Source organism: Condylura cristata, unplaced genomic scaffold (assembly GCF_000260355.1).
Source record: "Condylura cristata isolate star-nosed mole 26May11 unplaced genomic scaffold, ConCri1.0 scaffold00001, whole genome shotgun sequence".
NCBI classification, from domain to species: Eukaryota; Metazoa; Chordata; class Mammalia; order Eulipotyphla; family Talpidae; genus Condylura; species Condylura cristata.
In genome coordinates, this window is record NW_004567102.1 from 60,653,431 (window position 1) to 60,668,455 (window position 15,025).

Here is a 15,025-nt window from a genome sequence, read left to right on the forward strand (position 1 = left end):
AAAAAAAAATGTTGAAGGTCAAACAAATTTCTGCAAAACACCCTCTAAGAGGATGGAAATGCAAAGTTACAGGCTGGGAACAGTATTTGCAAACAACAATTTGAGAAGGGACAAGGAAATAGAATATATGAAGAGTTCTCAAGTCTCCAGGGTACTAAAAAAAATCCAATTAGAAAATGGTCAAAAAACATGAAGACAGACATTTCATCAGTGAGGGTAGGTGAGTGGCACATAACATAAAAAGATCATTCACATCATTGATCATTTGGGAAAGGCAAATCTAAACCACAGTCAGATATAACATTCCTTTTAAGAATGGCTAAAATTGGGGTCCTCCCTGGTGATGCAGTGGGTTGGAGCGCACTGCACACCAAAGCTAAGCCAAGCTGTGGCCTCTTCAGTGCTAGTTTGATCCCCACCCCCGAGGTGACCCGCATGGTGCAGCAGACCTCTCCTGTGTCTCAGGCTGCTCCCCTCAGCAGAGTACTTTTTCGATCTACCTGTTCTGTTCCCCATTCTGTTCCTGGTAAATCTTCTCGCCGCCCCTGCACCTCTGGCCTGTACCCCATTTCTGTATGCATAAACAAAATCTTGGGGGAAAAAAAAGAATGGCTAAAATTTAAAAATGACAACACCAAATGCTAATGAGGATACAAAGAAACTGAATTACTCATTGTATCTATGGTGTGACTATAAATGATAACTCAATTTGGAAACAATTTGGTAATTTCTTTTAAAACATTCAGCTTATCTTCAGTGATCCCTCTCTCCACTGATTACAGATTCTAATAATCTCCCCTTTTTCATAATGAAATAATACTGTGTATGACCTTTTGGAATTTGTTTTTCTTCCTCCACTCTCAGGTTTGTAAAGAAATAATTGACAGACATCACTGTAAGTTAAAGGCATGCAGCATGATTTGATTCTGAGTTATACATGCTGTGAAATGATTCTTAAGTTTATATCAACATGTGACCGCTAGGCTCAGCTAATATGTAGGTTTATGAGCTAACATGAATATCTCACATAGATATAGAAAAAGAAAAAAAATTCGCCAGATTTGAATTTGTTTCTCTTAAAGTAACATCATGTTACAATGTTTTAGGTATGTATCATTGAAACCAAACATGTTTGTATTAAATTGAGTTCACTAAAAGTCCAGTTCTGTGTTTCTCACCATGCAATTGATTCCTTACTCCATCACCCTTTCTTTCTGGTGACTGCTAAATTATCTAAGTTTTTGTTTTATGTAGTTCATCCATTTGTTTTTTCTGCATACCACATAAGGTGTTTTGTCTAGTTTATTTCACTTAACCATAATGACCCTCTAGGTCCATTGATAATGTATTTCTTAAATAGCTGAGTGGTATTCCTTGTGTATGCATACCACATGTTTTATTCACTTTTCTGCCGGGGGTCATACTAGGTCTAAGCTATTGTTAATGCTGCCATAAACAAGGTGACATTATAACTGGAGAGCATGAAATTGCTAATTTTACATGTTTTGAAAATTTCCATATTGTTTTTCATAATAGTTGCAACATTATACATTCTTACCAAGAGAGTACAAGGACCCCTTCTTCCACACATCTCCAATACTTGTGTCATGTCTTTGGGATAGTAGACATTCTCCACAAGTATGAGGTATAGCTCATCTTGGTTTGCATTTCCCTACAAAACATGCACATCTTCTCATGTACCTGTTAACAATCTTATTATAAGCTGTTTTTGGAGAAGTATTTAAATAAGGTTATATGTTTATTGTCATGTTTTATGAGTTCTTTGTATATTTTGGATTTTTATCCTTTGTCAGACATGATATGCAAGCGTCTCCCATTCAGTAGGGCATTTTTGTTTTGATGTTTTCTTTTACTGTCCAAAAGCTTTCTAGTCAATGTAATCCCATTTGTGTATTTTTGCTTTGTTTTTCAAAGTCTATTTGTTTTATATGTATTTATGGCTTCAGATCTTACGTTCAACTTTTTATAAAATCCATAATGAACTAATTTTTGTGTATAATATCAGAGTGTTATCTGAGTTCATTCTTTTGTATCCTGCTGTCCAGTTTTCCCAGCACCATTTATTAGAAAGACTTTCCTTGCTTCATTTAAGCTCTTGTCATAAATTAATAGTACACATATATGTGGTTTTATTTCTGGATTCTTGATCCTATTCCATTGACCTATTGTGTATGTGTGTTTATTCTAATATCATGCTGTTTTAATCACAATTTCTTTATTGTAGGTTGAAGTCAAAGAGCATGATCTCTTCTACTTTTGGAATTTTGTCTCAGAAGTGTTATTTCCCTAATCAGGATCTTTCATAGTTCCTTATAAATTTCATGGTGTATTTTTGGCTCTATTTCTGTGAAGAATGCCATTGGGATTTTGATATGGATTGCACTTAATCTGTATATTGTTTTAGATAGTGTCACCATTTTTACAGCCTTCTTTCAATCCATGAGCACAAAATATCTTTTCCTTTTTTCATTTCTTGCAGCAATGTCTTAACAATTGTCAGCATACAAGTCTGTCACTTCTTTGATTAAATTTATTACAAGGTACTAGTAACTTTTGCATCTGTTTTCCTGGTAACTTCTTATTTATTAATTGCATATAGAAACACTATTCATGCTTTTATATTAATTTTGTAGCCTTTACTATATTCATATTATTTTTAATAGTTTTTTACTGGCATCTTTAGGAATTTTCTGTATCTGTCATCTGCAAGTAATGGTAGTTTACTTTCCAGTTAGTTACATTTTATCTTTTTCTATATAATTATACTTATTTTCAACACTATACTGAATACTAGTGGAAATGGAAATCCTTGTCTTAAAATCCTGATCTTGGCCAAAAAAATTGAGTTTTCATTATTCAGTATGATATTGACTGTGGGCTTATATTAAATACATTGAGGATTTTTTCTCATCATTACATTTATTGAGGGTTTTTCTCATAAGAGGATGTTGAATTTTGTCCAATGTTTATTAATGTGATCCTATGGTTTTTGTCCTTTTGTTAATGGGAGCTGTCATACTCATTGATTTGATAATGTAGAACCATCCTCCAGCCCTGGGACAAACAGTACTTTGTCATGGTATGATTCTTGATGTGCATTGTTAAATTCACTTTGCTAGTATTTTTGTTCATGATTTTACATCCATGTTCATCAGAGATATTGGGCTAAAACTTACCTTTTTTTTGGTATTGTCCTTGTCAGGTTTTTGAATCAGGCGATGTTGGCTTCATAGAATGCATTTGGTAGTTTTCTCTTCCTTTCACTTTTACAGAAGAATTTGAGGAGGATAGATATTCTTTGAAAGTTTTGAGTTCACTGGTGAATCCATCTGATCCTGGGCTTTTGTTTTAGGGAAGCTAGTGATTACTGTTAAGTTTCGTTAGTCATGATTAGCTCAAGCTTTCTGCCTTAAGTAAGTCTTGGAATTTTTTTTTTTTTTTTATGAATTTGCACATTTATTTTGTAATTTGTGGCCTTTTGTTCCTGGTACTGTCATGCTTTGTATTGGTGTAATGTGAAGAAAACTCTTGGTAAAGATTTATTCTTTTTTTTTTTTAAGATTTATTTTATTTGTACATACAGAACTGGGGTACAGGCCAGAGGCTCAGGGGCCGTGAGAGGCTTCACCAGAGACAGAGTGGGGAGCAGAACAGGCAGCTTGATGAAGTACACTGCTGAGGGGAGCAGCGGGCTAGTCCGGAGAAGTCTGCCACGCCATGTGGTCACCTCTGGGGTAGGCGGGAATCGAATTCATGCAGAAGTGGCTTAGCTTCTCAGTGCAGTGCCTTTACCCGCTGTGCTACCAGGGAAGGCCAAGATTTATTCTTTTCAAACATACCTTTGTGGTCCATCCATGTGTCATAAACAGTAGGATTTTCTAGTTTTTTTTTTTTTTTTTTAACAGTAGTTGACTATTTCATTGTAGTCATGACACTTAACATTTTGATCAGTAATGGTTCTCATATATGAGTGGTTCTAATAAACTGTATTAGATGGTTAAGTTTATAGGCTGTCCATCCAGGTTTGTATTTGACATTCACACAGTGGAAAGTTTTCTTTCTCAGACATACCTTCATTATTGTGACTCCTGACTGTATGATATATATATACCATGTATACATTACTCACTCATCCATTAAGTGGACACTTAGTTGTATCTGTCTTTGCTATTATTGATGCTGCTGAGAACATGGGAATTGCCTTTTGAAGTTGTTTTTTCATTTCCTATGACTATATTCCCAGAAGTGGGATTGCTAGATCCTATGGTAGTTCTATTTCTAACTTTTTGAGGACTCCCCATATTCTCTGTAGTTATAATTTATTATCTCACTAAGAGCATATCAAGACTTTTCTTCACATTCATGCCATTTACCTGCCAAACAGGTGTGATACTATAATTTTAGTTTGCATTTCTAAGAGTAGTGTCAGTTAGCATTTTTATTTACCTGTTGACATTTTGTCTTTGTAAGAAGGCCTACTGTTACTTTGTCCTTTGTTTCTTGCTATTGCTGATATTGATTCTTGCAAATGTTTTTTCTCATTCCATAAGTTGTTTTGGTCTCTTGTTAGATTTTGTTTTTATGCATTAGGTGTCCTATGCAGAAGTCATTACTGAGACCCAGGTTAAGGAGCATTATTACTGCTCTCTTCTAGGGATTTGTCTTACATTTGAGCCTAACATTTTAATTTTTGAATAGTGTAAAACGAGTTGGGATTGGCTTTTTTTAATGCAGCATGCCTCTCATGAGATCCATTCAAATGGTGTATTCCAGTAGCTCATACCGTCTTCAGTGTGTACAACATGCTAGGATGCATCATTTTGTGTTTAAGCATTCCCCTGTTGAATAACATTGGAGTTGTTTGCAGCTTCAGCTATAAATCAAGTTACTGAAACATCTGTGTATAGGTTTTTATGTGAAGTTTTTCTTTCTTGAGGGGAAGTGCCCTAGAATTTCTAGGGACATTGTCTTGCCCGTACAAATAGAGAAATTTAGACAATTGTAAATAAATCTTGTGGGTTAGAACACCTTATTACCTTTTTTTTTTTTTTTTAAATAAGTGGTTTGTAAACCATTTATTATCGTGTTGGGGAAAGAACCTCAGTTGGCACCTCAAGAAAAATGTCTGGAGGATACAGCAGGTGTAGGATATCTATCACATGGATTTAAAAAAAATCTTCAAACTGATTCACCTTCATTAAGTTCTTAGGAGAATATGCTTTAATTACCTCTGAGATCCACCTTTAAAAGTTAACTTAGAAAAGACCAAACGGATATAAATCACTTTAAAAACTCAGTTTTCAGATCAAAAAAGGGCAGGTTCTTTTTATACAGGAGTTAAAGCCACCTACATTTGATTTGCTAAATAATTCAGTCACAACATGCTTTTTCTGAATCCATTTATTTAGATAGAACACAGCCATTCAAAATATGGAACACAGTATGAACACATAGTAGAACTGGAGTATCTGAATTGTTACATTTCATTTGTACTAATATCTTAAAAGAAGCAAATGTGTATTTTAAGATTCACTAAGTTACTAATGACACAAATAACTAAGTTTCTATAGAAGCTAGTAGTCGTAATGCTGGATTTGCAGGTTGAAAGATTATAAACATAACTTATTTCTGATTAGATGGCAGCAAATACAGAAGCATTTAAACATCTTTTGAACTGTACAGTGTACTGTAAGCATTTTATTCTACAGCATTCCATCATACTCCTAATCCCCCAAGTTTATAGGTAGAAGGCATGCTAGACACCAGCAACCCACATCACATAGATTACTAATGAGGTGTAAAATCTATTATGCATTTACTTTGAATAGAAATTATTTCCAATGCCAGAAAGAATGTGGGTTATTTATGGCAGATTTGGGATTTTCCAACTCTGCCTTTGAGATGTGTAAGTCTGTGCTTTAGTTTCATTTTTAAATGACTGAACTAGATTTTTTACATACTATGGTCAAGTTTTTAGCAGTTTCTTCCTGTCCATTTTTTTTGTTTTCAGAAAGAACTGTCAAAGCAACTTTTTTAATCTCCTTTTAGCCTTTAGTTATCCTTTTTAAAAACATCTCCATTAAACCCATACTTATGTAATAACCAAAACAAAATCCACTGTTGCTAAGAGATCACACCTAGCCCAGAATTATTATAACTTAATTAGGTATTTAATTTATAATTTATTACCTACTTAATCTGACTCTGAAGGTCTGTGCCTCAATTTCCTTCCTATATAAGCTGAACTGTTATCCATCAAATCTTCCTCTCCCTTGATCTTAGAAAACAATATTCTTTGCAGTCTCCTGTAGGGCAAGGCATCAAATATTTCATAAGACAGTCTTTAATTTCTTCGTATACTTTCTAAGTCAGTAAGTTCCTACATGATTTAAAAATCAAATTGTTAAACAGTATTGTTTTTACTCTTAATTTCACATGTGCAGCAGTGATAACCCTAACATTGTCTACTTTTATAACTTACCATCATACTCAAAAAATTCTTTTGATTCATTCTAACACACACAGCAATGAGCTTGGCAAGAAAATAATGAATAGAATCAGTAAAATCTAATTCATGCCAGAACACTGGAAAGGTTACATGGGAAGTCCACACATATGAACTTAACAAAAGTTGGAAATACTGTTAATTTCAGATAAACAATGATCAAAGTGGAACTTTCATGCTAGAAGTCCCATTCAGTCAAAATCACGGTTTGTAAGAACAAGTGGCGCTACCAGTGTCCAAACATACAGCACAATGCCAATCCAACTAGACGAGATTTTCACCCAGACAGCCGTCCACTGACTTTTCATCTCACGTGAAGGCTCATACCTAAAATTTAAGGGAAACAAAAAAGAGGGGTTTGAATTATCAGCCATTAAGCTACCAAGCTTTTTCACTTCAGAAGTATTCTGTATATACAATTTGACAATAGTAGACAGCTGCTGGATTAATCAATTGCCTTGTTTTTTATCCACTACTGGCTACAGTCTTAAAATACAGAAAGTAAACATTCAGTTATCAATGTGTATTTTCTATAAGAGTTTCACAAGAAACTCTTAAGATCTGTAAATAGAAACTAAGATTTTTAAATAGTTCACTGTTAATACTAAAGCAGGGAACTAAAGTGTGCTTTCTCACACTGATCTATTTAGCTACTTACAGCTATTGTTATACACTGAAAATAAAAATAGAAAGTACAGCAGTTCTTAAATATTGTTTCCTTCAATATAATTTCATTCTGATCTAGATTAAAAAAATCCTGATTGCCTCTGAGCAAAATGATGTTAGAGAAGTGGCTTTCATTATACATGATTTTGAGTTAAGTTGTAATCTGCAGGAGACTATCAACAACACTGAAGACTTACTATACTCTGTACATTTTACAATGGAATCACAAACACTGGTCAGAATTCTACATGCAAGGTTGTTAACAAAATACAAGTACCTGTACCAGTTGGTAAGGGTCATCATGATGTAAAGTGAAGCCAGGAAGAGCATGAAGTGAAAGAAGGAGTAACTGTAAGTAACACCATCCCTTTCATTATCTATAGCTCGGTGCACATCATCTCCATCTTCCAGTGACCCATCACTTCTGGGTCCTCCATCTTCTATTAATGTGGATTCATCACTTGTTAGAGTCAGTTTATTAACTTGACTATTGTTTGAAGTGCGGATGCTACATGGAAGAGTTCAAGAAGGAAAAGAACATTTAAAAAGAATGGTTCATAATTCTACTTGTTAAAAAAAAAACAATTTTCCCATAACTTTTCTTACCTTGAATAAAATACACACAATAAAAACAGGATTAGGCCTATAATTCCTTGAGCATGCCACCACTGGACAGACTGACCTTCCTTTGGGATAGTGCTTGTTGTATTGAAACCAATTATGCTTAGGAGACTTGGATTACAATTTGTTTCTGTAATGTAAATATAATGTCAAATTAGGATAGTATAAAAATTCAGGGTGTAAAAGAACTGCAGTTCTTTTAACACTATATACTACTGCAAATTAAAGGGCACAAGTGTAACAAAAAAGTAATTCTGGTTATAAGTAATGAGACCTTTAAAAAGCATTTAAGTTTAATCCTTCATAAAGCTACAGAACATTATTTTCAACATTTTGTGGGATACTAAGCTTTTTATTAATTAGGGACTAGTGGAAAAGTTAGATGACCTCTTTAAAATGAAACAAAAGAGTTAGCAATAAAATTCTAACTCTTACCTAGGGGGAAAAAAAAATCTTTACTAAAAACATAACAACCTAACTTCTAATGGCAAAAATGACAAAATACATATGGAATCTAACTCAATGAAATAAAATTCAAATAACATACTTCATAATAATTTATTAAGTGTTCAAAAAACACTTAATTTCTCACTAGTTTGTTTCATTCCAATTGACTTATATTGGCTTCCATTTTAGTGGAATGCAAAGTAAATGATCTTAAAGAGATTCTTTACAAAGCCTAATTACATTTAGTCACAGATGAAACAAGTTCATAGCTGGTAAAAACCATACTGTTAACTGGTGAATCAACTATTTGAACACATTTTCTAACTATCATGCTCACTGTGCTAATTATAATTAGTCTTTAAATTTCCACATATTTATAAAACCTTTATATAAATTTCTTCATGAAAAAGTGTAAGATATGGCAATACATCAAAGATGAAAGAAAATAGTTTTATTTTTATTTCCCTACACTATTTTCAAGGAGCTTCATGTTAGCAGGTTCATTTAAGTTTCAGAATTCATTAAAAAGAAAAACAAAACATACCTGGTTCATTGGTCATAGCGGACCATGTCAAATACATTGTATAGACTGTAATTACTGAAGACTGTAACAAACCAGACCTTGGTTGTGATTCCTACAAGAAAAAAAGCAACCCAAATATTTTGACATTTTCAACACATAAGAAAACTTAGAAAAATATAAGCTCTATAAAATGTAATGATATAAAGAACATACTTGGATTTTTGGCAGTATAGACATTATAGAAGCACCAAGGCAAAGGAGCATGTTGACACTGATGAATGCTTTATTTTCTGAGCAACTGGCTGGATGAGTGTAGTAGACAAAGAATAAGACAATAGCAACTAAAGACAGCAGGTAATTCAGAGCAGTAGCTGATAACAAAGCTGTGAAGGAAATATAATTGGATAATTAGATTTTATTACAAATATTAGAACTTAAGTGCAAGACTCATTTTAAAACAATCTTATGTTTGCAATATATTTAAGCAACTGTCAACATTATTCAGACTACAGATACAGGGAAAAAAATAGAAACTTTGTCACAGGAGTGTTTTATAGCCTATACAAAGCTAACTGATATATTTTCAAGAACAGTAAGTTAAAATAGTAATTTTTATTGATAAAATCATCACAGCTTAAAAATATTCACACTTGCATTTTCAACATACATAAAAAGGGGATTGTTACATAGATTTTTAAAGATTATAATCATTCACTTGTAAACAAAGGCATTAAGGTACAGAATTTGCTTAAGTTAATGCTATAACCACAAAACAATGCTTTATTCAGCAACTACTAATAATACCTTTTTAAAAACCATGTAAGAATAAGTCATTTTTATTTAGTTAATTTTTATATGTAAATTTCAACATGATTTGTTTTAGTTTGTGTTAATGTGTTCAGTATACACATGTGTATACACATGTATTTTTGTGTGTGTGTATTTGCATCATTAATAGGGAGATCCACCCAACAAACACTGAATACCTAAAAATTCCTTCCCTGGGAACATGATAAGGAACAAACCAGAAACTTAGTGCATTAATTAGAATTTGCATTAAAGAAAGGTATTTTAGATGTGTGAATTTTCCAAATGACAAAAGTTTAATTCTTTGTCTAATGAACTATCTTTTAACCACTAGCTCAAATTACAGAAACTAGTTGAATGAAAAAAGTATTAGCTACCATGTATGACGGGTTTAGCTTTCACTCTAAACACATATTTTTTCAACAAACTAAAATCATTTCACTTTTTTAAAAAGCCCAGCTTTATCACTTCTATTGGAAAAAAAATCAGGAAAACCAAGCAACACTAGCTTTGTATTCCCAATAACATACATTGAGTATAAATGAACAGAGGTTCTGTACTTTAGATATAGGCCTTTTCTAATTTGTCACAGTCCTACCGTTTGCACAAGGCCTGCATGTGCACTTAAAACACTTTCTCTTCCCTCTTGTCACTGCTTCTGAATTCTGAAACCAATTTTTTTAAAGATTTATTTAGTTATGCATACAAGAACTGGGGTACAGACAAGAGGCACGGGGATCAGAGGAATTCACCAGAAACAGAGTGGGGAATAGAGCAGGTGGATTGACTTAAGCACACTGCTAAGAGGAGCAGGGGTGAGACAGAAAAGGTTTGTTGCGCCATGTGGGTCACCTCCCTGGCTGGGGGTGGAATTCATGCTGCAGTGGCTGCAGATAGCCTCATAGTGCTGAGATTTATCCCCTGCACCACTAGGGAGGCCCCTGATCCAAATTTTAAAAGTGTAATCAGAGGAATCAAGCTTAATCAGTACAAGTAAACAATACTACTATAAGAATTCCTGTTATTCATATAAGTAGAAGCACCCACTGCATTAAAATGTTTCTGTTGCTTTTGTAATTTTCCCTTGTATGTATTTTTACATTTCATTTTTTCTACTTTATGACAAGCTATCATTTCTGGCTTTGTTACTCCTTTAATATTTTACTTTTATTGTAGCTATACAATTTTAACACTAAGCTTTAACTATTCAAGATGTTTGGATTCTTTGTTAGTGCATGAGTATCTCTCAAAGAAGTTGCTAATACAATTTTATATATACTATGTAGCCTTTTAAACTGAGAACCTCTCTTCAGAAAATCAAACCATCAAAATTAGGATTTCTAGTCTGCATGGTATGCTTTAGCTTCAAGACCTTCAAGATTCAGTCATCTTAAAGATGTCCTGTAAAACAAAAACTTACCTGCATACCAGCATCTTGAGTTCCCTTCTTCCATTTTTTCAACCCAGGATTCATTCCATGAATGTGCAAAATCAATAAGTAAGACTAGCTGTATGAGGATGAAGCAAAAGGCACCTGCCATGCCTACATAAAACCATACTGAAAAGAAAGGTATACAATGAATGGCTGTTTTTATAATTTCATTTCCATAATCACAATAGTCAATAGGGGTAAAAAAAAAACAGAGCTACATAATTGCAGGCAATGTTTCCTGTCTTTATAAAAATATCATAGTTTTTTTTTTTTAAAGGCTTTCTTACCAGTTGTGAAAGTTCCTTCTGGAATGAAGAAAGCCCCAATAATAATTGCAATTGCTGCAGCAAATTTAAAAAACCAGAATCTAAAAAAGAAAATTTGAAAATAAACATAAATTCAACTGTTTCATATATAAAATCTTTTCAGATAATCCTAAAAAAACAGCTACTTCATGTGTCTATTCTGAGGGCATCTTGACAATGAGACATGAAGACTTGTATAAACTTGCTTTAGAATAATTCTAATTAGGATAAAGAGGTAGTAAGTATTAGCTCCATTTCACTGATTTATGTTACACATTAAGTGCAATAATGTATGACTCTGAGATACATTATACCAGAAGTGTGGTAGTGAGAGTTGATCCAGTAATGGAGTGCTCGAAAGAAAAACCAAAATATACATAAGGAACAGGGGAAAAAAATCTCAAACGACCTATAGTGCCACCTTCTGGAAAATGAAAGATTTCCAGCAGTTGGCCAGAGAAGACAAAATATCAGGAATTCTGCCACAAAAGGGAACAAACAAAATGAGGCAGATATATGAAAGATAAGGTGAGAGAGAACCCAAGATATAATGGGATCAATGAAGAGCATATTCCACCTAAAGACAATTAAGTTGACCTATGCTAATTCAAGTGTGAAAGTAGCAACAAAACAAGGAACATTAAGAATCAAGGAAACATTTCATCAAAAGAATAACCTTTCAATATCTAATTTCAATATCTAATTTTGAGAGCCTGTGGATAAATTTAAAATAGCTGTGTGAGGAAATTCAACAAATGAGAAGCAAACACAAAAACCACAATGAAGTCCCAGGGGAAAAAGTACATGAACAAAATGAGAAATCTGGCAAGGAAAGAAATCCCAAAAAATTCTTGAGCTGAAGAATTCAATAAAAGAAAGAAAAAGCACAACAGAGAATATATGTGGCATCGCAGATCAAATGTAAGATAGACTAAGCAATAAAAGGGCAGAACTTTGAAATAATTAAATCAGGTAAACTTGGAAAAAAGGTAAGAAACCCACAGCCTATGGGATTCAAATACAGCAGATACCCATCTTAAAATTGTTTCATTACAATACCAAATCACTTTAAGATGAGTCCTTCCTATTAACTATAAACCACTTACAATTTAATATTCTTATCAGAATTTCTGTCAATTGCGATACCACATGAAGGCAGGGCAGTTGAATAACTTACAGATAAGCGAATCATGACATATTTACTAGTTTGACAATCTTTTGTCAGATGAGTACATAGTGGTTTTGTTTTGGTATAGAAATATTCTGTGTTATCATGGACTTAAAAGCCAAAAGACTGTAAAAAGAGAAAGGAAATAATTTTAATTATGAAATAGGAGTCAATATAATTCAAGAATATTTAACAATTATATAGATCTACCTAGCCAACATTACAGCAACAGCATTACAGAAGTATTTCTACAGGGGAAATAGATAATACATTAAATAGTAGTAGACATCACTCTATACTTTTAACAAAAATAACCCATCTTCTAGACACAAAATCAACAAGATAACACTGAATTTAAAACATGTATTAGCAAACTGGACCCAAAACATTTATAGAACATTCCATCTGACAACAGCCGCAAATTCTTAAGTGCACATGGAATATTCTTCAGTACAAATCAAATGACAGGACACAGAATGAATTTTAAGACTTAATATTTAAGAAGAGACAAATCATATTAACTTTTCTGACCAAAAAAGAAAGAAAAAAATAAAAATTAAGAAGATAATTGGGATGTTCATAAAACTGAGCAGAAAATTAATGACACTCCCAAAAACCAAGAGATCAAAGAAGAAATTAAAAAAGAAAATCAAAACAAATGAAATCAACACTGTACAACTTAGGTCTACATAACTTTGTTAACTGCATCTCAATTAAAAACAAAAAATATCAAAGACAATGTATATACTACTTTGAATTGCCTATTATCTCAGTAATGGCTGTGATAGCTACTCTGATGCATTTTGAGAAATATTTTAAAATACAGTGAAGATGATTATAGAAATGTTATTTTTAAAAGAAAGTAATAAGTAAGGGGGGAAATGCTGTAAATCAACCTATCATACATTTCATTAATATTTACATTTCATTTTATCATTCACCCTGTCTCTGGCAACATGTTAATACATAAGCAGTAGCATAACAGTCAAAAATATGTTTTAATTTATGGGGGAAAATACAAAGACAAAATTCAAAACATATTGACTATAAAAGTGGAAATCTAAATTAAGGGCTGGTTAAAGGGACAATCAAGTTTCTATAATATCCTGTATAACCATTTAGAAAATCTACCATCCTTTTCATTTTGACTGCACTGCTAATTAACGAATTTATTTCAGTTTTACCTAGTAAGACTGGTCTACTAAAGCTAGACCTAAAGGAGGAAAAAGCTACTCATTATTAGTCACAGATATGGTATATCTTTTCAGGATCAATATATGTGCAACATTGCATCAGAGATTATAACTACAAAAATAACTCAAAACTACAGTTAAAATATTTCCAAGTGTGGTAGTCTCTAATAGGGGCAAAATAATTTTTTTACTTTGTGGTACATGCATAATAAAATAATTCTGCATATTGTACAAGCTTATCATACCTTAAAATTTAGACAAACTCAAAAAACAAAGATGAGACTACCAAACTTTAATTTTGAAATTTATTTAAAAACTTACCCATTGTGTATTGCAGCTCTGGGATCACTGCTACTCTTCACTTTGATCATTAGCAGAGACAGGAGAAGATAGAACATAGCCAAGCCAAAGCACAAACGGTATACAGCTTTATAGCCAACTAGAATATTACAAGGGACAACACCTTTCTCATTCTCGCAAAATCCAGGAATCTAAAAAAGAAGAAATTTATGGTCTAGAATCTTTTCAAGTAAAAATGAAAATTCTGTGTTTATAAAAATGAGGTTTGTGGGCCCTCCTTGGTGGCGCAGTGGGTTAAAGCACAGCACTAAGAAGTTAAAGCCACTTCAGCATGAGTTCAATCCCTATCCTGGAGGTGACCCACATGGCTGGCAGACCTCTCCTGTCTTTCCCGCTGCTCCCCTCAGCAGTGTACTTCATCCATCTGCCTGTTCTGCTCCCCACCCTGTCTCTGGTGAAGCCTCTCACTGCTCCTGCACCTCTGGCCTTTACCCCAGTTCTGTATGAATAAATAAATAAATCTTTTTTTTTAAAAAAAATGAGGTTTGTTTCACTGTTTATGCTAAATATGTAATGAAGACAATCTGAAACATTTTCATCAGAAAAGTTTATGGGAATATAGGATAAATTACAAATGTCAATCTAAATGCTACCGAGACCTATGCCATAGAATAAGATTCTTAAAACTGCACTTACGGTGATATATTAAATTACAAGTATAACAAAGTGACAAATACAATCAAAATTTTATGGTGTTACAGAGTAATGGTAAGTTTCTAAATACTAAAGAAAATGCGGGTTTTTCAAGGTCAATGCTACTTAAAATTTTGTTATTCTGTTATTTCTGATGTGAATTTAGCTTTTAAGCATAATACCTGGCATAACTTAAATTTGGAAAAAGCCTAAGTGTTACACTGGAATCAGAGCATTAAAAAATATTTTGAGGCCCTCCCTGGTGGCGCAGCGGGTTAAAGCACTGCACAAAGAAGCTTAAGCCACTTCTGCATGAGTTCGATTCCCGCCTGCCCCCGGAGGAG

General features: G+C 33.3%; 1 protein-coding gene across 1 annotated transcript in view; it reads right to left on the bottom strand.

Moving 5' to 3' along the window:
- Window positions 1-5,403: 5,403 nt before the first annotated feature.
- Window positions 5,404-15,025, bottom strand: part of SERINC1 (serine incorporator 1) — an 18,774-nt gene continuing 9,152 nt past the window's right edge. Inside the window, exons 3-10 of the mRNA XM_004673822.2 lie at window positions 14,010-14,179; window positions 11,310-11,389; window positions 11,011-11,148; window positions 8,997-9,166; window positions 8,805-8,895; window positions 7,799-7,943; window positions 7,470-7,700; window positions 5,404-6,853 (exon numbers count right to left, since the gene is read on the bottom strand). Of these exons, the coding sequence (XP_004673879.1) occupies window positions 6,718-6,853; window positions 7,470-7,700; window positions 7,799-7,943; window positions 8,805-8,895; window positions 8,997-9,166; window positions 11,011-11,148; window positions 11,310-11,389; window positions 14,010-14,179 (1,161 nt within the window). The 3' untranslated portion in view covers window positions 5,404-6,717. The remainder of the gene's footprint in view (window positions 6,854-7,469; window positions 7,701-7,798; window positions 7,944-8,804; window positions 8,896-8,996; window positions 9,167-11,010; window positions 11,149-11,309; window positions 11,390-14,009; window positions 14,180-15,025) is intronic.